The sequence below is a fragment of the Clinocottus analis genome, unplaced genomic scaffold, assembly GCF_023055335.1.
Source record: "Clinocottus analis isolate CAN_PGR_092001 unplaced genomic scaffold, fCliAna1.0.p SCAF_8, whole genome shotgun sequence".
In the NCBI taxonomy this organism is placed as follows: domain Eukaryota; kingdom Metazoa; phylum Chordata; class Actinopteri; order Perciformes; family Cottidae; genus Clinocottus; species Clinocottus analis.
This window is the reverse complement of record NW_027176240.1, coordinates 21,495,951-21,520,668: the sequence shown is the minus strand read 5'-3', so window position 1 is coordinate 21,520,668 and position 24,718 is coordinate 21,495,951. Positions and strand designations below refer to the sequence as shown.

The window sequence follows — 24,718 nt, the reverse complement described above, 5'->3', positions numbered from 1 at the left end:
CCCCGTTGTAAAGCGAGGCCTCGCTAAAGTGCTCATGGCAAGGCATTCAACCTGGGAGGGAAATCATTTTGAGAAATGTAATGGAGGGACCAAACATTTCAAATGTGCAGTGTTTGGAAACAGGTTTGAGATGAGAGTTGAAACTGTGGCATTGCTATTATTCCAACGCCGCCATCGGCCTTCTGGCTCACATGTTTGTGGAGCTTGAAGGTTTGTTGCCTGGGGAAGGGCCCCAAACCACTATGGATGTATGATGGTGTGAAGATATAAACAATATCACTGTATTGTGTTCTTACCATTACCCATTATACCTGTAATTAACTTAAAAAAGGCCCCCTTAACACAAATATGTATGCAACTGAGCTGTATGCTATATCAGATTATATCAAAAAAACTCTTGTGTCATCTGCATACAACAGAATATAAAAAGAATACGTATTTATGAATGTAAACAAAATGCCTTTCTGAAGACAAAGCAACAGGATGACCTGTGTATACATGAAACAGACACACAATTATGCAAACTCTTTTGTTTGTCTTAGTGTGAATATACACCTTTGAATGCAGCTCACATTAAAACCAAATACAGCACAAAAAAAAAGGCTTTAATCGACTCAGCAAACAATATTAAAACAGTTCTTTTACAAATGCTTTGGACATGAAATTGTATGAAATGTTCACCTTTACTAATATACTAATGAAGTGAAATATATTAATATACTAATGATGGACGTGAAGCCGTATCTTTCTCTGTAACGTTGCAGAAACACAGAATGAACAGAGTCAATAGACACGGAACAAAAAGCTGAGCATGTAATGCCAAGGTTATGAAACTTTGACAGCCATACAGCATTGATTAATTCATTAATTACATAATTATGAACAAAATTACGTCAGGATGAAATTCCTTGCTGGATGTTCTCACTCATGAACATATCCTACTTATGGATGTCTCACCTTCATGTGTCCTGATGTTTTCTCTATTATGTTTTTTTATTTCCCAATCATATACTTAATTATAAAAAACATTTCTTTATTTTTTGGCCCACATCAGTGTCATTTTTCCCCACCTCGCTTCATTAAGAAGCACTTCCACGTCTTTCACCTCGGACTCTACTGTCTCAATTTATAGTTTTTGTTGTTGTAATGTTCCTTCATATTGCATTGAGGGGTCATGCTTCTCCACTTTACAACACCACTGCTTTACTTAACGAAGTTACATCTCTACAACTACAAATTACTGATTAACTACAGGAACGTGACCGGGTCAGTTTAGGTTAGCTAGTGAGGCTATGTGCTGCTAACTACAGGAACGTGACCGGGTCAGTTTAGGTTAGCTAGTGAGGCTATGTGCTGCTAACTACAGGAACGTGACCGGGTCAGTTTAGGTTAGCTAGTGAGGCTATGTGCTGCTAACTACAGGAACGTGACCGGGTCAGTTTAGGTTAGCTAGTGAGGCTATGTGCTGCTAGCTACAGGAACGTGAGTAGGTCAGTTTAGGTTAGCTAGTGAGGCTATGTGCTGCTAGCTACAGGAACGTGACCGGGTCAGTTTAGGTTAGCTAGTGAGGCTATGTGCTGGTAGCTACAGGAACGTGACCGGGTCAGTTTAGGTTAGCTAGTGAGGCTATGTGCTGCTAACTACAGGAACGTGACCGGGTCAGTTTAGGTTAGCTAGTGAGGCTATGTGCTGGTAGCTACAGGAACGTGACCGGGTCAGTTTAGGTTAGCTAGTGAGGCTATGTGCTGCTAACTACAGGAACGTGACCGGGTCAGTTTAGGTTAGCTAGTGAGGCTATGTGCTGGTAGCTACAGGAACGTGACCGGGTCAGTTTAGGTTAGCTAGTGAGGCTATGTGCTGCTAACTTGAGGTAACAAAGCCACGCCCCCTTTACGCCACAAATGGTTGCGATAAAGCAAATTAACCACGTAAAGTCCAGCGAGTAAAATCAGGCGGAAAAGCGTTGAGAATATTCACAAGTGTTTTGGTGTGAACGCGGCATAAAGTACCATAGTAAACTACTCTGGTTGGATTCCTCTGAACGTGTCGTGTCCAAATTACAACAATTAAAAATGGACTCGCTTGGTTCCCCAACAATAGACTCGCCAAGTGTGGAGTAAATCGACAGAGAGACGGAGGTTCGATACATCGATGAGTTAAAAATTGTTTATGGAAGGAAACAATTTCTGCATTAATCTCTCTTTCTGGACAGGTATTGACCCGGAGTGAGACGCTCACCTTGCTGGAACTCATTGAGCTTCTTGATGGCCTCATCTCTCTCCTCCTCCAGCTTCTTGCACTGAAGGAACACAGACAGAGAAACGTCGTTCAGATCCGCCCTCAGCCAACTCAGTTTCTCAACTCTCAACTCGTTTGGTGCTCAAAAGGTGTTAAGCTTTAATACCAAACCCTCACTCAGGTTACCTAATAAAGGTTTCTGAGGGATGATGCTAATCAGGACTGAGCAGATTAGAGAAAATATATCTGTTTTTGACTACTTTGACCATTTGCGATACGATTTCTGATTTTAGAGGGAGTGATCACCTTGACATCGTCACCGGTTGCTAAAAACAAAATGGCGACGAACAAAATGCTGGCGCAACTCAACAGAAACATCATGGTGGTTTTAGAAAAGAGTGTCATGCCTCGCTCAGAGGTTCGCGTTCCAGTCTTTCAATCAGAGGGTCGGTGGTTCGAACCCCGGCTCTGCTAATCCACGTCGACGTCTCCTTGAGTGAGACACTTAACCCCATTTCAGAAGTTGCCGTGTCGACTGTGTGTAGGGTAAAAAAGTGAGTCGCTTTGGATAAAAGCGTCAGCGACATGTAGCCTGATGCGACAGTGTGACACTACTGGAGCTGCATGTCATGGAGAGGTCGACAATATGTGCTCTCATTTGTCTTTCTGACAGCGTCCTTCAAAGAAGCCCCATGTGTGACACTATCGGTGCCTGCAGTTAGCTGCTGACACTGCCATGCCGGCTCTACTCGTACTGTAACTGCGTCCTGATCCTGTCGTACTGCTATAAGGACACTTACCTCCATGGCTGCTGTGTGGTGCTTCCTCTGCAGGCCCTCATACTCCTGTAGGGCTGTGGAGTGGAAACGACACCAGTACGCCATGTTCAGTCACTCACAGTCCAGCAAATGTCACAGAGGAACAGAGAAGTCACTTCACCCGGTTTAATAATACCGAGTGGGAACTTCTCCAGCATGTGATAGCTCCTCGTTCAGTGAGTCACCCGACCACACAGCAGGGACGCGGCGCTCCGCTGGTTTGGATATTTGCCGTTGGTGTAACTCCAGTAGTGAAATGAACGGCTATTTATTTGTGTTATGAGATAATCTGGAAGGCAGCTGCCAAGATTAGAGCATAAGACGTATTGAAACGTCTACGCCTGTTAAATACTGGATGAGAACATGTGAACGCCTTCAGGTTCAGGTTGTTCCTCTCACGAGTGAAGCTGAGAGAACACGAGCTTCAATAGTAGATGTTACAGGATACACAACTGAATGTAACGCAGGTGTAGGAGACAACGAGAAACACACAACGAGGTGAGCTTCAGAGAATCTCCTGCAACACACCTATAGGGATGACACAAATACACAATGAATCCAACACACACACACACTAAATCCAACACACACAATTAATCCAACATACACACTAAATCCAACACAAGCACACAATGAATATAACACAAACACACAATGAATCAAACACACACTGAATCCAACACAAACACACACTGAATCCAACACAAACACACACTGAATCCAACACAAACACACACTGAATCCAACACAAACACACAATGAATCCAACACAAACACACAATGAATCCAACACAAACACACACTGAATCTAACACAAACACACAATGAATCCAACACACTGAATCTCACACAAACACACACTGAATCTAACACAAACACACAATGAATCCAACACAAACACACACTGAATCAAACACAAACACACACAGAATCCAACACAAACACACAATGAATCCAACACAAACACACAATGAATCAAACACAAACACACAATGAATCCAACACAAACACACACTGAATCCAACACACTGAATCCAACACAAACACACAATGTATCCAACACAAACACACAATGAATCAAACACAAACACACAATGAATCCAACACAAACACACACTGAATCCAACACAAACACACACTAAATCCAACACACTGAATCCAACACAAACACACACTGAATCCAACACAAACACACAATGAATCCAACACAAACACACACTAAATCCAACACACTGAATCCAACACAAACACACACTGAATCCAACACAAACACACAATGAATCCAACACAAACACACAATGAATCCAACACAAACACACACTGAATCCAACACAAACACACACTGAATCCAACACACAGAATCCAACACAAACACACACTGAATCCAACACAAACACACACTGAATCCAACACAAACACACACTGAATCCAACACAAACACACACTGAATCCAACACAAACACACAATGAATCCAACACAAACACACAATGAATCCAACACAAACACACACTGAATCCAACACAAACACACACTGAATCCAACACAAACACACACTGAATCCAACACAAACACACACACACACAGGAGCAGAAGACACTGCCCTGCAGTCATTCAGACGTTATTTCCTGATGGAAACTGAACTCGTCGGAAGAGGATTTGAAGATTTTCCCCATTTGGACCCCATTCATAAAAAAAACTCATAAAAAGCTTAATAACTCAAAAATTTAAATAGTTAAAAATATGAAGAGATAAAGTCATCGACTCCTCAAATAGCCGAATATTTTAATAGTTGAACGGTGACTGTAGCTGAATATATGAAGTAGTTGAAAAGGTCCAAAATAACTAAGCCTACGGGAAAAAAAGTTGAATAAAGATTTAATGAACAATAGTTACACTTCAAAAATATAGCACCAAAATAAAGACATAAAATAAGTATTTTTTTCTATCTTTGAAACGAAGGACACTGAAAGTCCTCCCTGACATTCTTTAGGTCATAACCTTTCATAAAGGTGTGTTATTAGCATGCGCGCTGTTGTTGAGGCCCTGAACCACAGGTTGAACAACTTAGAGGCATTTTTGGGGAATCTGGCTCATATCATGCTGGATATTCATAGTTATGATCACAATATGGTATAAAAGTGAATTTTCTTTTGTTTTGTTTTTATATACATTTATATACATTTTCGCATCAAATTCTGAAAATAATCATATAAATTAACTAGTATTAGAACTCATTTGGGGTTCCTACAAAACCCAATTTTCTTTGAAAATAGCACCGAAAAATAATGACATAAAATAAGTAATTTCCATTTTTGAACCGAAATCACAGTTTAACATCTTAGTTTTATTGTGGTTTCTGTTTCGGCTCCAGGAGGCGTTTCTGGCTCACATCATGCTGGATGTTCACAGTGACGATCAAAATATGGTATAAAAGTGATTTTTTTGTTGTATATACATACAAATTCTGATAAATAATCATATAAAATAACAGTATTAGAGTATTAGAAGTTTTTTGGGGTTTCCTACTACTACCAGAACACTGGGAGGTGAAGACACCGAGGAGGGCAGAGGAAAGGACCGGAAGCAGAGTCCACCTGCCCCGCGTGGACGTCACCGTGAGGAGAGACGGACCTGGTGGAGGACGGTCAGGTCACGTAACCCCGCCGCCATGACGCCGCCATGACGCCGCGTCACCGCCACCGACCCCGCCGCCATGACGCCGCGTCACCGCCACGGCGCCGCGTCGCGGACGCGTCGTTACACCGTTCAGAGCGACCACCTGCGGGTCGGCGGTCGGTGCCGCGCGCGGACCCCGCGTGCAGCAGACGTACCTCGGTGTGACAGCTCTGTGATCACGGAGATCTTGTCCAGCTCCTCCGCCGCCATGAGAGAGCTGCTGGTCCAAAGTCCCACAGGAAGTGCTGCGCGCGACACACCTGCGGGGAGCGCGAGAGAAAGCCCGCGAAAGCTACAGGTGCAGTACATAGACTGTGTGTACAGTACATAGACTGTGTGTACTGTACATACACTCTGTGTACAATAGATATAGTCTATGTACTGCACACAGAGCGTATGTACAGTACATAGACTATGTACTGTACATAAACTATATATACATGTATGTATAGTACATACTTTATGTACTGTACATAAAGTACATATCTATATATATATGTACAGTACATAGACTCTATGTACTGTACATAGAGTCTATGTACAGTACATAGATTATGTACTGTACATAAACTATATATATATATATATATATATATATATATATATATATATATATATATGTACAGTACATAGACTATTTACAGTGCATATACTCTATTTATAGTACATAGACTGTGTACAGTACATAGTCTATGTACTGTACATAAACTACATATATATGTACAGTACATAGACTGTATACACTGTACATACAGTCTATGTACTGTACATATAGACTCTAGGTACTGTACATTAAATATGTACAGTATCTCAAGTCTATACTGTACATAGACTCTAGGTACTGTATATAGATTGTATGTACAGTACATATATTATGTGTACTGTACATATATTATGTGTACTGTACATAGACTATACAAATACAGTACATAGACCTGATGTAATGTACAGTCTATGTACTGTACATAGACTGTATACAAGTACAGTACATCTACTCTATACAGTACTGTCATGAATACTTCAGGTACTAGGGACATACACAATAAAACTACTCCGCATGATCAAAAGTGTATTTTCTATAAAGCAACGTGCGACTCTGTTCCCATTCAGACGCCACAACATTCTGCACATCTTTGAAAACAATAAGCAACAGATGAACGTGAACACTCGTCTGCCATCAGGAGACAAATGAGACGATGGAAGGATGAGTCATTTGTCAAGAACGAGGCTATTGTCCACATTATAGCGACGTATGCCGGTTGTAAATAATCAATTATCTCAATAATGTGTCCAACAGCCTCAGAGCCGCTCATCCTTCAAAGGAAAGCAGTGTTTGTTTCAATGAATATATCATGAAATGAATCATAAATACCCTCTCTGCATTGTTAATGTGGTAAAAGACTATTCTATGTGAAACGTCTGGTTCTTAATTAAATATCTACATCGTGTATAGAGGCCCGTTTCCAGCAGCTATCAGAGTTCTGATGGTACATTGTGTTTGATCATCGCCTTAGAAGACTAATGGAGGGTAGAAAACCCTTGTGATGATGTCACACAGCTGAACATCTGGACTCATGAGTCTGAACTAAAGGGATATATAACCGTGTATTCCTCCACATGCTAGTATACAGTACGTTGGTCTTGTTGGTCGTCATGTGAGTCAGCGTGACCTCTCCATCGATGTCCATGTAGGTGTTGAGTAAAGAGATGAGTCAGCATACTCATAATTTAATTTATTCATCGACACATTACCTCACAAAACCATTATTGTTGCACGACAAAGAATTAGTTTCTGCAGACACATGGGAATGTTTAAATATAATCTTATAGACTCGTCTCTTTTGCAATACACAAAACAAAAACTACACCACAACAGAAACAATGTAAACATTCTCAGTATTTTGTTTTTTCCAGAGCGGATGAGAGGAAGCAAGAGTGGAGGATGAAGAGTCAAAGAACTGCAGGCGACATGGAGACCTGAGAGCATCAGAGTCACGGACCAGACGAAGGGCGGGGATAAAAGAAGAAGAACCAGACGATAAAATCAGCGGCAGGTTAACACAGATATGGGACGATTGTGTGGTTCAGTTTGTGAAGCCGTGAACGCGCGTTGTTCAGCTTTTAGTTTAGAAAACGACGAGTTGAATCAGCATCTCTGATTGGCTCTGCCTGAATAAACTTCATGAGCTTCCCCTGACTGTCTGACCCTCTCAAACACACCTTCCTTCACTTTAGTGGGAGATGGATCTGACATAGTATTTATGAAATTAAAAAAAAAAACAGAAGCAGAGGGGGATCCAGCAGAAACACACCCCAATAAATAATTTACCACCTTTAGGATATGTTCACTTCTTGTTGTTGCAATCAAAGGGGGGGTAGACATTATAACCACAGACACGTTCCACACACTTCTGGACACATTTACACTACAGCACATCTACAGCAGGGGGAGATTATCGGCCTCGAGGCGTCATCAGAAGAGAGGAAGAGGAGGAGGAGAAGGAGGAGGGTTGGTGGAAGGGCGGCGGCTCGGCGGGCACCTCGTCTCCGAGCCCCTGGAGCCGCGGCACGAGATGAGAGAAAGCAATAAAAAAAAAAGAAGGATGGAAGAAGAGGATGGTGGGCGAACGGGCCGAGCTCTCGGGTGGCGCCTCCCTCGGTGGCGCCTCCCTCAGTGGCGGGCGGCGGACTCTCTGGGGTAGAATTCGGCCAGCGTGCTCTGAGGAATCCTCTTCAGCATCTCCTTGGGGAAGATGCGCAGCAGCTGCCAGCCGATGTCCAGGGTCTCGTACACGGTCCGGTTGTCGTACGGGCCTGCGGAGACGAGGCACAGCGCCGCTGGTTAGCATCCAAACTCTCACTCTCTGGTGATGGAAAACGTACCGCGCGCCTGACACTTGATCTTAAATGACGTGTCGGCATCTTTAGTGTGTGTTTACAGAACAGCACAAACTGTCATGAATTAGAGACCCAGTGCAATTACAGATGGTTGTAAAAAAAATAGGCTACAGTTATTATTTCGCGGCTAATGTTCCCTTGAGTAAAGTATGTGTTTTTAGCCTCCCTCTACATTCAGAAACAGTAATATCTCCTGCAGCATGACCAAGAGCCCCGTGGTTCTCTACTGCAGCTGCAAGGTTAAAGACACGTATTCACTTTAAAAGGAAAGCTTCCATTTGGAGTTTGTTCCTATTGCAATAGGCGGCTTAAACGCTGCATGCTGATGGATAAATGAGTCTTTATCTAAATCCTTCAGATATAGCAGACTGAAGGCATGCAGCAGATGATAAAACGCTCATTAAAACCATAAAGACTTGAAATTTTGACTTGGGAAAAAGCACTTGTGAGGTTATCATCCAATCAGAGTCATGTCTGCGTCCACCTGATGGATTCAAGTCCAACATTCACCACTTGTGGCTCTGCTTTGGCGTGTTGGCCTCTCTTTTGCTGAAGTTGATGATCTTAAACCATCAAGAAAAAGAAACGTGATGTACAAGTCATCACTCTGCAGCTGTGCTGCTGTTTGTTAAACGCTGAGAAATCACAAGACACACTGTACACTATTGTTACCCTTCCAAGGCCAACACACCAAAAGCTTCTGTTGTGACAATAGCAACAATCTCTTGAGTTGTTTGTGACACGGCGTCAACAAATCCGGATCAAGGACACATTTTGAGACAAAGACTTCACTTTCTTTTCTTTCGTCAGGTTGCCATCTGGCGAGCAACATTGTCTATGACTTGATTGTCTAAGACTCGATGGTTGTCCACTTCAGGTGGAAGACACTGAATTGTGCTTCATGATTCATCTAAATATCAGTGACTCTTACACAAAGGGAACATTAAACACTGTATCTCATCGAAGGCAACAATAACGCGTCGTATTTCCTGATTTGAGGCCGTTTAAAAGCCACCATGAGAAGAAGTTAATCTTTTCCTAGTGTGGTGCTTCCAAGTGTACAGACATTCATGATCTCCAGAGGATGAACCCGACTGACTTTACTGATCCCAGGGCTTTCATCTAGCTTTAGAATTAGCATTCTAATTTACTAACCTATTTCCAGTGACACCCTAAGTTGAATGACACCCTAAGTTAGCGTTTTCTAGGATTTGTGCTAAGCTAATCATATCCCAACTCTGTACTTTATGCTGCGTTCACACCGAAACAGGCTTTTTCGCCTGATTTTTTGGACTTAATTCGCTTTTTCCTCAACCGTTCGCAGTAGAAAGGGGGCGTGGCTACGTTAACCCAAGTTAGCGGCACATAGCCTCACTAGCTAACCTAAACTGACCCGGTCACGTTCCTGTAGTTACCGTCACGTAGCCTCACTAGCTAACCTAAACTGACCCGGTCACGTTCCTGTAGTTAGCAGCACATAGCCTCACTAGCTAACCTAAACTGACCCGGTCACGTTCCTGTAGTTAGCAGCACATAGCCTCACTAGCTAACCTAAACTGACCTGGTCACGTTCCTGCAGCTAGCAGCACATAGCCTCACTAGCTAACCTAAACTGACCTACTCACGTTCCTGTAGCTAGCAGCACATAGCCTCACTAGCTAACCTAAACTGACCCGGTCACGTTCCTGTAAAACAGTTAACATTCCCGCAGCTCCAGCTGCTGGACTCAATCACATCTCTAGTGGTAGTCGATGCATCTACATTGCAGGAGTCATAGTTTATATTAAACCTGATCAAAACAAACTGTTTGCATAGCCCTTGGCCTCTGATGTAATAGACTTCCAAAATAATGAATGAATCAATGACATGAGTTGAGTTCGTCTCCGCTCTGGACCCAGTCGTGTTTGTACTGAGACCGTTTAGATATTGTTGTTGCGAGTTGGAGGGAAAAATACTTCTCTTGATACTTCTCCTTTGCATTGATTAGTATTCTCCTGTGGTATCTATGCATGTTCAAACAGGAGAAATACAGCTCCCTATGTTCAGTACCTACAAAGACCATTAAACCGTTGCGACGCTGAGCTTTGTTCGGTCACAAAAGAGACCAAACAAAATAATCAGGCGTGCGTCAGCAACAAAGGAACCACACAGATCAATATGTTCCAGGGACAAATGTAAAGATGCAACACAACGTGGACGCCACTTCAACAGGCAACATACTGAAGTATCTCAGCATTAAGGACTGTCCCGACGCCCCTGTGCTACTCTACATGTCTTCTGATCTTATTCCTCTGAGAAGACAAAGCCTCTGTGGCCTTTAAACAGTCACAATAACAGCGTGTTGCGCAATACAGTGTGTGGCATCTGCAGTCAAAGTCAATTACCTTGAATGTTAACGGCTGCTCAAATGCGACAGAAATGAGGTGACAAACACATTTCCAGTACAAGTTGTCTCGTCTGGACTGCATGCAAACTGAATCAGACACGTGCACGACTGCAGAGTCGCCGGCTGTCAGTTGGAGACCGCTACGGACACCACCTGGTATTCATTAGCTTACTAAACTTTAACTGATGGAGACGGACAACCTACCCTAAATAATACATGGAAAAGAAAGCTTGAACACGTGTGAATGGTTGCATCTTCTCACCCTGAGCGATGAAGTTCTTCTCAAACTTCTGCAGGAACTCGAGGTAGAGCAGATCGTCAGAGGTGAGCGCCTCCTCTCCCACCACGGCCTTCATCGCCTGCACGTCCTTCCCAATGGCGTAGCAGGCGTACTGCAGACGGTCAGGATGAGAACCGGTCAACCGTTGTGATCAATCATCTGAACGCTGTCTGTTTCCTCTCTGTGTACTATCATAGTCAGTGCTTTTAGCTATTCTTCCAACTCGTCATCTTCCTAAAATAATGGATGGAATGGAATAATTTTTCAGAAAACACATAACTTGACTAAATGTTATCGGGGTGCACGAGCTGCATCTAGACAGGCATGCTGTTATAGCGGTCAAACAATGTTATGATCACTAACTTTATGTTCCAGTGAGATTTTCATTGACAGAAATGCTAACTAAATTGCTAGTTTAAATGCTGGCTTGAAAAGCTTGTAAAATGGCCTAAGTCACATTGTCTTGTGACTTAGGCCATTCCTTTTTGTTTTATAGGCAAAATAAAATGGCCCAAGTCACACTCTGGACATAGTTATAGTTGTATAGTTATACTACAGGGGTAGAATGATCTGTTCAACTGAGGATGCAGGAGATTCTACCAGAGGTGGACATTATCACGACGAGAGGATTCAGGCCATTATTTTAGGAAGGTGACGATGTTCTAGTCCTATTCAGAGGACCTTCTGTCTGCGTTCTCCAGGTACAAGCGGTACGACGGTTTACCAGCTGGTTTGAAACGTCGGCGTGGTCCTTCCTGGTCATCCCCTCGCCGATGGCTGACTTCATCAGACGGGACAGTGAGGGCAACACATTGATAGGAGGGTAGATCTGAAAGACAACCATGAGGTCACAAACAAACACACACACACTAGTTTCACTCCAACGATAAAGCTTCTCAGTCCAAATCTTATCTCTCAGTCCATAATCTTTGACCATTTAGATTAGATGTTAAATATTAAATTGTGTTCCCCGCAGTGGGACTATTTAAAGGAGTATCTTCTCTTATGTCATGATGTTCTGTACCTTGTGGAAAATATTACTTCTTGACATTCTGTTCATCCAGCACTGCACTGAAAAGCTTCAGAAACTCATTCAGCTCAGATTGGTTTATGTCCTCTGGTTCTCTCAGGGCGGCGGACCTTTCTACTGCTCTGACACGGAGCACAATGCAGGAGAGAAAGGTCTCGCATGGAGCCGACCTCGCTCTTGAAAGTGATGAAAGTGATTCTCAACGAGTCTTCCGCCCAGGAAATTGGTTATAGGATGTAGTATAATTAGTATGCTGATAACTGTTGCTTCCTATACAAATTATAGGATATTTCAAACACTTCTTTCGAGTGAAATCTCAATCGAATCTAAACACACATTCTTTTAGAGGACATCATGTTATTATTGAAGTCCATTGAACCCAGCGTTAAGTACCAGCTCTTTGCCCCAAGCTAAATAAATGTTGTATTAAGACATGGCTTCATAAAGTGATGAAGACTGATGATACCTGTCTGTTGTGCAGCTGTCTTTCAACGTAGACCTGACCCTCTGTGATGTATCCAGTCAGATCAGGGATGGGATGGGTGATGTCTGTTGGAGGACCAAAGGTGTATTCAATCACAACACACAAATCACAATGTGTCCAAAGAATGTCACACAATGGGCCCAAACATAAAGAATTTTAGCTTTTAAGAAGCTAAAAGCCGACACAATCGCCTCCTCGTGATGCTGAAGTGCGTGGAGGCTCCTGTTGGACGAGATAGCTGGAGGCTCTTCTTACGCATCCAAAACGTCTCCTCGGTCCATTTGAGGTGCCGGCACCCGTCGTGCAAACGACGACTTGCCGAGAGATTTATGAGCACGTCAACATTGCTTTGAACGCATCAAACTCCAACTGGAAGCAGAGGAAGCTGCTGTGCTACGCTGCTGCGGCTCTCACCGTCATTGGGCATGGTGAGGATAGGGATCTGGGTGATGGAGCCGTTTCTGCCCTCCACTCGGCCGGCACGTTCGTAGATGGTGGCCAGATCGGTGTACATGTAGCCGGGGAAGCCTCTGCGGCCGGGCACTTCCTCTCGGGCAGCAGATACCTACAGGGGAGGAGGAGTGGGTGGTGAGTTGGAGGGGCGACATGAGCGCTGGGACTAGCATAAGCTAGAGGGAACAAGACTTAACATGCATTCACATTTTTATTTCATCAAGTTTGAGAACACGGTGATTTATTTGGAGCAGGTGAACACGCTGAAGCTAGCTAACAATAAGAGACTAGCGGGTGAATTATTGTTAGCTACTTTTTTACTGTTAGCTAGCGGGTGAACACTCCAGTTAAAGCTAACCTAACAAGCTTGCTAAAGCTAATAGAAACCAGCAAGAGACGGTTGTTTCAGAAAAACTAATTGATGGGTGCTAATTAAAAAATCAAGTTATAATATCCTATTGTTAGCTAGCTTCACTCTGCTAATTAACTCAGTGCAGACTGACCAAACTAGCTCACCAAAGCTAATAGAAACCAGGGAACAAGGCTGTTAACATGCATTTACATTTTCATTTGATCAAGTTTAAGAACACAGCGACTTATTTGGAGGAGCAGAACAAGCTGAAAATGAAAAGGGAAGCAGACACAGCAACAATGTTATTCATTGGGAGTTGTGTTTGTGTGCACCTGGTGAATTTAAGTCCAATTCTCACTCTCAGAGCTCACTTTTAGTCTGCATCAACTCCTGAGAGAAAAATCTGGCTATTTGGCTTCTAAATGCTCCAGTTAGCTTGCTAAAGCTAACCAGCAAGAGACGGTTGTTTCAGACAAACTAATTGATGGGTGCTGATTAAAATCAAGGATGTACCATTTAAAATGTCTCTATTATATTCTATGCTAGTACTAACCCTGTAAACGGCATGTATGCTATGCTAGAATGGACATCTTGATATCTATGCAGCAATTTCTCTACATTTTCTTTGCCCTACTCATCCACACAAAAAAACCTACGAAAACACGTTCGCTGTTGGAGTCAAGTGATTTCAACTTGTTCAGAATCGTTCACAGGAGGCAAACAGGTTGTTTTGAAACGTCGCCATTCTGTTTTCAGGCCCTCTACGAAAATGACCAAAAGCAAATTCTTGTACCTGAAGTCAAGTGAATTAAGAGCAAGAGTTAAAGAACATGCATCCCATTCATCCTCGGATTCAAAAGGTTGATGGGCTGGCTAAACACTTTCAAACTATATTTTCAATGCACAACTCAACCTTCGCGCGCGTGAATGGGAGCAGAAGTTGAATGTTAATGTCTTCCCAGCTCTTTGTATGGGCTCAAACAGCCGTCAAGCAGTCCGAGCCCTAGCCCACCGTTGGTGCCGCGAACAAGTGCCAAGGTTATGGACAGCTGACGGAGGAGGAGGAATAGCATGTATGCACATGGACCATTAAAAACCTGCATTGTGCTGCCGGCATATTGAGACCGCAAACTGTACCGCATAAAAGAAATTATCACAGAGACACAACAGTGAGTCAAAGAGGCCCGAGATCTCGCTTCAAGCGGAGAGGAGGACAGGGGCGATGAGGGGGGCGGGAGGGGTGGACTTCCTTTTGAAGCCGATCGAAACAGAATTAAAGTATGAAGGAAGGACACATTAGCTTCTCTTTTAGCAAGGTGCACAATACTTTAGTGAGTCTATGACCTTTGTGCTAATGCTGCAGAGAATTGACAGTGTGTTGCCTTCGGAGAAGATTACATATGTACTCTAGTATGTGGTAGTTGTCCACTAAGAAGAACTGTTACACACATTTCTGATGACTATCAAGCAGTGGCGGCCGTGGATTTGGTACTTAAGACAACTGTTTAGCTTAACGGCTGAGCGCAACACCCCGAAGATGTTAACGCTAGCTAGCTGGCTGGCTGGCTGCCTGGCTGGCTGTTAGCATGTTGTTTAACGCACTATTGGACGAGCTATACGTTACCAGCCATCAGGCACGCTGAGGAACAAACAAGACATGAGCTTGTGCAATGAGAAAATAAGCTAAGAAGGAAAAATAATTATAAAACATGTCGTAGACTGTGTGAGGCGCGTGGACTTTCCCAAATCTCGTTTTTTGGCCATCGAGATGTTGTCTTGTCATAATTTTGAGTTGCTGCGTGTTTCCTCGACTCTCATACTTGAGGTGACGGTCACAACGCTTGAGAGAGTGGCCGTTAGCTAGCCTAGAGAGAGTGGCCGTTAGCTAGCCTAGAGAGAGTGGCCGTTAGCTAGCCTAGAGAGAGTGGCCGTTAGCTAGCCTAGAGAGAGTGGCCGTTAGCTAGCCTAGAGAGAGTGGCCGTTAGCTAGCCTAGAGAGAGTGGCCGTTAGCTAGCCTAGAGAGAGTGGCCGTTAGCTAGCCTAGAGAGAGTGGCCGTTAGCTAGCCTAGAGAGAGTGGCCGTTAGCTAGCCTAGAGAGAGTGGCCGTTAGCTAGCCTAGAGAGAGTGGCCGTTAGCTAGCCTAGAGAGAGTGGCCGTTAGCTAGCCTAGAGAGAGTGGCCACTCTCTCAAGCTAGCCTTGAGAGAGTGGCCACTCTCTCAAGCTAGCCTTGAGAGAGTGGCCGTTAGCTAGCCTTGAGAGAGTGGCCGTTAGCTAGCCTTGAGAGAGTGGCCGTTAGCTAGCCTTGAGAGAGTGGCCGTTAGCTAGCCTTGAGAGAGTGGCCGTTAGCTAGCCTTGAGAGAGTGGCCGTTAGCTAGCCTTGAGAGAGTGGCCGTTAGCTAGCCTTGAGAGAGTGGCCGTTAGCTAGCCTTGAGAGAGTGGCCGTTAGCTAGCCTTGAGAGAGTGGCCGTTAGCTAGCGTCGTGAGAGTGGCCGTTAGCTAGCGTCGTGAGAGTGGCCGTTAGCTAGCGCCGTGAGAGTGGCCGCTAGCTAGCGCCGTGAGAGTGGCCGCTAGCTAGCGTCGTGAGAGTGGCCGCTAGCTAGCGTCGTGAGAGTGGCCGCTAGCTAGCGTCGTGAGAGTGGCCGTTAGCTAGCATTGTGAGAGTGGCCGCTAGCTAGCATTGTGAGAGTGGCCGTGAGCTAGCGTTGTGACCGTCACCTCAAGTATGAGTCGAGGAAACACGCAGCAACTCAAAATTATGACAACAACACATTATTACAAAGTGACTCACAACAACTCGAAAAAATAATATATCAACCACAAAGACACAGAATGACCAAGAGACACAAAGTAGCTCACATTACATTATCTATGAGTGTATTTGTATAAAATCGCTATACCTGGCCAGCAGAGAAGGGTTAGCATGCAGGCCCTGACGCCACTGCTATCAAGTCATTAAAATGGTCCCAAACACATGATCCATTTTCTCCAGTTTGAGTAACATTTGCTAAAAACGGCCAGCTGTTCTAGGAAAAGAGTGACCCATTTTTTTATATGAAATAGACGTATTCATTGTGAACAGATTTAAAGTGTTTGAATCTCCAGTAGGAATCAAAGGGCTTCGGGGTTAAGTAATGAAGTCAGATCCACAAACACATTGTTGGTTTGGTCGTTTTTCCTGAGCTTTGTTGACGGTAGGAAACATAATTTTTAAAATGCCAGACTCATCCTCGGTAATCCTTTCAGACGTGGTAAAAGTGAATAGTAGCAGCTAAAGTATCAAGCGATGAAGTGAGAGGACCTCAGAGCTCAGACCTTGATACAGAATGTCAGAGTGTTTCTGTAAATGCCTTAAATGGACAGAAAATAAATGATATTCTGGTAATTTGCTGAGCCCGTCACTCATGCTGAGAACACATTAACATACATAATAAGCACTTCTTTAACGGCGTCTACTTATCAAGTGTCCATTTACTGCTATCCTTTTCATTTTTTGGGGTTTCCAGCAGGGAAATACATTTTTTCTCAGAGAGGAGGAGCTGGTGGTGGCGGTGCCGGTACCTCTCTCAGAGCCTCCGCGTAGGAGCTCATGTCCGTCAGGATAACCAGGACGTGCTTCTCACACTGGTAGGCCAGGTACTCGGCTGCCGTCAGCGCCAGGCGGGGGGTGATGATGCGCTCGATGCTGATGGGTCACAGAAACAAAATAAGGGTTAAAAACGAGGGATCTGTCGGCACAATCACGGCTCTCGTCGCTCGGATCACTTCAAACTGACTCTTACGTGGGGTCATTGGCCAGGTTGAGGAAGAGGCAGACGTTGTCCATGGAGCCGTTCTCCTCGAAATCGGACTTGAAGAAGCGGGCGGTTTCCATGTTGACCTGAAGGGGACGACGCAGAGGCAGCATTTCAACAAAAGAGCCAAACATAAGCCCCTTTCAGACGTCAAATATGTGGCGCAACAGGCTTCATGCATCAGTGACAGCGAAGGTATTCAAACAGAGATGTGTGTGTGTGTGGCAATTACAATGAAGTTAAAATCTTTCTTTTAGCTTTTTTTTTTTTACCTTTTTCAAACTAGACCAAAGTTCATAGCTTTTTGCTCAAACCACTGACTGACAATATAGAACAAAAATTGTAAAACATTCAACTTTTGAACCTCAGCAGGCATTCCATAGGTTTTCCTAGTGTATAAAGCTTCTATTCAACCCAACAGTTTTGTGTTTTTCTACCCTTAAAGAGCTGCATTGCTGTTATTGTGAACATGATGTCCTTCAGTTTGTCCTTTAAACAAAAATGCATATTCAAGTGTTGACTTGCACAAATCCCGATTAACACTGCATGTCTCTCCTGCTCGAAGGAGCACAATGGGATGTGAATTGAAGAGGGAAGGATTAGTATTTAGCAAGTGAAGCAAGTGTGTGTGTGTGTGTGTGTGTGTGTGTGTGTGTGTGTGTGTGTGTGTGTGTGTGTGTGTTACAGGTCAACCTGTCCCCATCGGGGGGGAACAGGAGGAGCAGCTGAGGAGGAGAGAACTCGATACTGCGGGTCTGACAGCGGTAAAGGGCCTGTTGAATTAGTAACCGGTCTACATGAACGGGGGGATATGCTCAGAGGTGCAGAAGTAACAAGAGGGACTTAAAGGTTAAATCACCTGGTGAATAAAAGACAGACAGCGGGGCGGCACAGGGTGTCACGTCGGGGTTAAAAGGGGATTAGAGTCACAGATGTGTTTGGGTCCGCTTACCCCCATGGCTGCGAAGACAATGGCAAAGTTATCAGAACTGTAGTCCATCACGTCCTTGGACTTCTTCACCAGGCCGGCCTGGCGACAGATCTGGGCAGCGATCTGGGAGCGAGAGAAGAAGAAACACACAGCGGGATTTAGACAGCAGGGAGTTCCTCAAGGCCGCCGCGCGGTACATCACGACGGATCCAATGTCGACTCGATGAAGCCACGCGCAATCGTGAGAGAATGTGAATGCTAACTTGCTCTTTCCGTCTGAGGGGAATGGCACGTAGAGATCTGAATCCAGCATCCAGTCTGCTTATTCAGTGCAAATCCTCGTCAATCTCTTAGCATATCCATTTAAAATGTAGCTTTTAACGTTCGCCTGAGGTTAAAATAACTTCTAAAAACACAGATTCACTTGAGATATGTTGCGTGACACACTATCGCTAACCTGTCGCGCTAACCTGTTACCATCGCTAACATGTAGCGCTAACCTGTGACCAGTGCTAACCTGTTGCGCTAACTTGTGACCATCACTAACATGTCGAGTAAACCTGTTACCATTGCTAACCTGTAGCGCTAACCTGTTACAATCACTAACCTGTGACCAACGCTAACCTGTGACCATCGCTAACCTGTAGCGCTAACCTGTAGCGCTAACCTGTAGTGCTAACCTATAAACAATCACTAACCTATAGCGCTACCCTGTGACCATCGCTAACCTGTTACCATCGCTAACCTGTAGCTCCGCCCAGAAAACTACATGAGCGACAAGACAGGAAATACTCATTTCAAGCTGTGGAGGGTTTGCACACCTTTAATCTATTTGAAGGACATGGAGGTTTAATTTTGTTTGTAAACAAAGCTCAAACTACATAATATTTTCACAGGGTTCATACACAATGTGACCAATGGATTTCCGTGACTTTAAACCAAATGTTCATGAGCAAACATTGTGTGAAATGTGTGTGTAAACAGTAAAAAGTGATAAAATGTAGTATTTAAACTAACAATGAGGATTCAAAGCAGACAGTAAACCTTAAATGACTCAAATGAATGAGAGACAATAGTTTGATTAAAAGAATAAACATTTATATAGATGCCTGTATGTATGCTGCTGATATTTTGAGCCTCTTTCTTTTAAAAGCAGATTCATTATTTCAAACTCAGCGTAAATGAACGTCATGAACACATGAATATAACACATTTACAGGACTTTTAGTACACGTTGGGGATGTTTCCAGACCTGGAAACAACCATTTTAAAACTCCAGGACTGCTCCAGGTTTTCCATGAGCGAATGAAACCTGTTTTCAGAAAGAATCAACTGACTTTGAGCTAAATTGACACAGATTTAGTCTCTGGTTGACATATTCCACTTACGTATGAATACAAATCCATTCCATTCTTTAATTAAGATACGCGGTACACCCCCGACCACAACCTTCGCCTGGACAGAAACCACTAAACCCAGTAGAGGGAAGCGTCTGCGTGACACTTCATGAATTTGTGGAATGAAAGAGGAATTTCACGCTCATCACATAACGCGTTGATCCGGCCTGACCTCTCCGTGCACCCGAGTCCAGGCACCTGGCCCATAGAGGCGACCGCCACATGAATGACCTCTGTGACATGCGCTTCATGAAACAATGAGCCGAGTTTTCACACCATCCCGATGGCACGACAAGCGGGGCTCATCATTAGGCGGACAACACCCGGCCGTGGGTATTTGGCCGGTTCCGCAGCGGGAACCTTTTTGATCATTCGCTGTCAAACCGCGGGACGGGATCGGGTCCGATGGCTGTATTTACGCTCATGTAACACAATAAGTGTCTGAAGAAAGGGATGCTATGACAGATTTGCTCAGTGAAGTTTCCCTGTAACGCTAGTTCAAGTCAAGCATTAGGAGTCTCATTGTGTTTGCCAACCGCTCTGACGGTAATTCAGCACAGCAGCTTTCGGAGCAGGAGCTGCTGAAAGCTGCACTATGTTCACCGACTAGCTGCGCGCTGGGTGTCAGCTGTGTGGGGCACTAGCAGGTGGAACAGCGGGTGTTGCACTGGAAGGATTTAATAGTAATGGTTTATAGGATAAAATGATGACGAGTGATGTGGATGAAGATAACTCTTCTCCACTTTCTCAAACTCATGGGATGATGTCAGGAATCTCTACATTTAAAATCCAAGTAAAATATTAAATACTCTTTATAAAAGAAAGAATATGTATGTATTTCTGAGCGAATACGCAGCTGGCTCGAACCGAAAACACTGGTTAGTGCTACGATCTGCTTTGATGTAAACCAAAATCTGACTTCATTCAGAAGCATGAGCACAAAGCAGGTCCAATTATTCAAAATATTTCCATTGGATAATTTACTCTGAATTGTAGATTTGGTACCTACGGAAGCTGTTTAGTTTCACGTAAATCTGCTGGAGTGCCAGAGAACGAGAGAAAAACTAGCTTCAAGTCAGAGTTTAACAGCAATAGCAGCATTTAGGGTCCTAACATTCCCTTTCAAAAACAGGCAACATACCAATTAGATGTATTCAGGAGCCATCACTTTTTATTTATTTCACGGAAACCAAAAATAGGATTTTTCATATTTCCACTTGGCAATGAAGTTTAAACAGTTTTCTGTCTATATCATAACAACTTAAAAATAAGGTTATAGTGGATATCAAAACGTTTGCCATCGAATGTGGCCACTGCCGGACGATTGCAAACCATTTCCAGACGATAATGCATTTCATTTTGTCCCTGAGTGCTGATGTGTGCAGGACTGTGGGAGTGAAAGGAAGAATACAGGAGTCCACATTGGCTACTGAAGCCTTGGGCTTTAAGTAACCTCAGCTCTGCTGGCGCGCTTCAGAGGACTGAATCCGAAGGTTTTTTTGTGACCATCGTTCATTTGATCAGATTTTAGTTTTTGCCTTGACATGATTTTCAAAAGTCTTCTGACTGGAGCTAATACCCTGTGACCGAAATCTCTATTTTGCTGGAAAATAACTCTTCACTCTCTTTCGGTTCACAATACCATATTCGGAGCAGAGGGATTGCCTTCACAGGGCTCTCAACATGGAGACGGCTAAAAGGTGTCAACAGCCTGCACTCAGCAAAAGATGGCAACAGGGGGGAGCCCCATAATTTGCGTGCCGTCATTCAGACGCTGTTGTGCGACTACGGATAACATTATGAACCCAGACACCATGGAGTCTGATGTTCCCACGTCTGTAGAATTTACACAAGTATGAATCAGAACTAGTGGTAACTAGTGGCATCTGTTTTTATGGAGATAAGCCACAGAGATAAGCCACGCCCCCTTTCAGACGCTAGTAATATTAGCAACGCTTTTGGTGTGAACGCAGCTTTATTGTCAAGCGAGTAATCTGACTCGAGTAAACTGACACAAGAAACATGTCACGAATATTCGCAACGGTTTTGGTGTGAACGCAGCTTTTTTTTTGTCCCGAGTAAACAGATGTGAGAAACGTGTCACGAATATTCGCAACGGTTTTGGTGTGAACGCAGCTTTTTTTTGTCCCGAGTAAACCCATGCGAGAAACGTGTCACGAATATTCGCAACGCTTTTGGTGTGAACGCAGCTTTATTGTCGACAGTAAACTGACGTGAGTAAACTGACACAAGAAACGTGTCACGAATATTCGCAACGCTTTTGGTGTGAACGCAGCTTGATTGTCGCAAGTAAACTGATGCAAGAAATGTGTCATGAATATTCGCAACGCTTTTGGTGTAAACGCAGCTTTTTTGTCGCGAGTAAACTGACGCGAGTAACCCTATGCGAGTAAACCGACGCGAGAAACGTGTCACGAATATTAGCAACGCTTTTGGTGTGAACGCAGCTTTATTGTCGCGAGTAAACTGACGCAAGAAACGTGTCACGAATATTCGCAACGCTTTTGGTGTGAACGCAGCTTTATTGTCGCGAGTAAACTGACGCAAGAAACGTGTCACGAATATTCGCAACGCTTTTGGTGTGAACGCAGCTTTAGTATTGAGCGAGTAAACTGACGCGAGTAAACTGAAACCAAAATCCTGATTTTGTTCTGTCACCATATTTAACCCCCATAAGAAGAAAAACAAGAGGTCCCTCCTGGATGAACCCCATAAAGAGACTTGGTTTTCCCGCTCAAGGAATTCTTCCCGTTTTTTAATTTAGTTAATTTTAGTAACCATGACTACGGCACTCACCAGTTCGTCAAATGTTTGACTTTTGTGATATGGAACACACTTGTAATTTAAGTGGGACAACCGAGTCATGCGTTTCTATTGAGAGGCATTAAAAACCTCGCAAAGGAAGCAGAAGTCAAACTGTTGTCATGGGACACGGAGGAAATCAGCTGACACGCGTGAACGACCCGAGTCATCAATGTTAAACATTTCCATTGTGGGCCCACAGAAATAAACACAACTTCTCCCGTGGGCTTTTGTCTTCACATTTTGGCTCCAAGGGCAGAATCTTTGGATCCATTAAAAACAAGCAGCAATCTGAAGGTTCTTTCTCGACCTTGCTGCTTCGTTTCAGGTGAAGCTAAGTAGTTGAGTTTAGTGCCATTTGGTTCAGAAATACATTTTTTTAAAGCATTTCATTTACAAATAAGCAAATGAATACATAGAGATAGTTGACGAGTTATTTTCTGACACACTAATGCAATTGTTGCTGCCATTGTGTCTTGTCACTAGAATGCGTCGGCGGAGAGAAGAAATCCGACTACATGAAGGAATACTGCTGCACAACGTCCTGGGATGGAGTCTCACACCTCACACCTTCACCCAGCTCTGAGGAAAGGTCCGGCTCGTGATTGGCTGAAAACAACCATCTTTAAACCAATCGCTCGTCTCGGGTGGGATGGAGGGAACTGGTTTTGGTTGAACGTTTTGCGCATGAGGAGAACAGCCGTGGCATTAAAGGCAAACTAAAATGTCACATAAAACATCAGAAGAGGTGCAAAGACTATGTGGTACGACTTTTGATAACACAAACCTGATTAGGTTCACATTCAGAAGTAATTTGGACTTCACATACACAGAAGGCGACCACGACAGCTTCTGATCACTGAGGAAACTTTGTCCTCTCCGTTAAAGATGCTGAATAAAGTATCCCTGCTTTATTTTAAAGAGATCGTTTCAGAGAATCAGTAACAGATAATTGCAGTAATCCAGTCTTCCAGGTGCTTTTTATTGTTTTAAAGCTATTTATGGGTTTGGGACTGAGCTAGAATGTAGACTTTTTTCTCCCTCCTATGCTGCAAAATTATGTAATGCCCTGCTCAAAGCTATGTGGCATCTGAACATTCTGAAAGAGCTGAAAACTATGTGAATCATTACGATTATCATTTAAACCACAAGTGGCCTTAAGGCGACGCCTGCTTACAATATGTGGCTATTGCAGAATGTTATTTATTAAGTGGAATGGAATTTTGAAAACATTGAGAAGTAGATAGAGAGATAAATATATATAGATCTATAGACTGATACGTAGTAGAGGAGAAGCCCAGCAAGCAGAGAGGCGGAGGGGCTACAGAGTCCTGGTAAGATCACACTTTGTTTTTAAACTTGTAGTCTGATGCTGAACTTCTGATACCAGTTTCAAGTCATTCAGACGCTGGTTATCAGGCGTCTGAGGAACCTTTCCTGTAGCAGACATGAACGGGTTTGGTGGCCTCACCTCGTTGTGGGGCAGCCCGGCAGCGGAGAAAATGGGGATCTTCTGTCCTCTGGCGATGCTGTTCATGCCATCGATGGCGGAGATGCCGGTCTGGATCATCTCCTCGGGGTAGATACGACACTGAGGGTTGATGGGCTGACCTGTGAAACAAAGAAACGGATACTTCAGACAAACCATCCGAGCTTGAGTTGCAAACACACCTCGTGTGGCTGAGCTAACAGGCAGCCATCTGCATTTTTATTGAACTATATGTTCAACACTGGTTAATGCTACGATGCTTTGATGTGAACCAAAAGCTGACTTCATTCAGAAGCATGTGCAGAAAGCAGGTCCAATTATTCAAAACATTTCCATGGAATAATTTACTCCAAATTGTGGATTTGGTACCTAGGCCAGCTGATTGCGTTTTTTGTAAAATCACAAATTTGCCAATTAATATTTGGTCGGGGTGTTAAAGGATGGTCTTTTATTCACCAAGACACATTTCCCAAGTGGAAGAAACCAAACATGCGGATCAAATGGAGTCATTTTAATGTAGCAGACTGGGTATCCGAGACAGAGACAGGAGGTCAACAGGTCGTTGAGGTCATACCCATGATGTCCAGGTAGTCCTCAGCCAGAACATTGGGCCCACGGTCGATGGGTTTGCCCGAGCCATTGAACACACGGCCTGGAAGAAGAAGAAGAT

The 24,718-nt window shown here is 43.8% G+C and overlaps 2 protein-coding genes across 2 annotated transcripts in view; both read right to left on the bottom strand.

The window, feature by feature from the left end:
• The window catches only part of shtn1 (shootin 1), a 29,482-nt gene extending 23,532 nt beyond the window's left edge, over positions 1-5,950 (bottom strand). Inside the window, exons 1-3 of the mRNA XM_068568375.1 lie at positions 5,889-5,950; positions 3,039-3,091; positions 2,239-2,299 (exon numbers count right to left, since the gene is read on the bottom strand). Coding sequence (XP_068424476.1) covers positions 2,239-2,299; positions 3,039-3,091; positions 5,889-5,943 — 169 coding nt within the window. The 5' untranslated portion in view covers positions 5,944-5,950. The remainder of the gene's footprint in view (positions 1-2,238; positions 2,300-3,038; positions 3,092-5,888) is intronic.
• Positions 5,951-7,451: 1,501 nt separating this feature from the next.
• The window catches only part of atp6v1ba (ATPase, H+ transporting, lysosomal, V1 subunit B, member a), a 32,973-nt gene continuing 15,706 nt past the window's right edge, over positions 7,452-24,718 (bottom strand). The window contains exons 5-14 of the mRNA XM_068568262.1: positions 24,623-24,700; positions 24,031-24,170; positions 18,361-18,462; positions 17,397-17,494; positions 17,176-17,299; positions 13,226-13,376; positions 12,794-12,876; positions 12,022-12,126; positions 11,280-11,409; positions 7,452-8,547 (exon numbers count right to left, since the gene is read on the bottom strand). Coding sequence (XP_068424363.1) covers positions 8,405-8,547; positions 11,280-11,409; positions 12,022-12,126; positions 12,794-12,876; positions 13,226-13,376; positions 17,176-17,299; positions 17,397-17,494; positions 18,361-18,462; positions 24,031-24,170; positions 24,623-24,700 — 1,154 coding nt within the window. The 3' untranslated portion in view covers positions 7,452-8,404. The remainder of the gene's footprint in view (positions 8,548-11,279; positions 11,410-12,021; positions 12,127-12,793; positions 12,877-13,225; positions 13,377-17,175; positions 17,300-17,396; positions 17,495-18,360; positions 18,463-24,030; positions 24,171-24,622; positions 24,701-24,718) is intronic.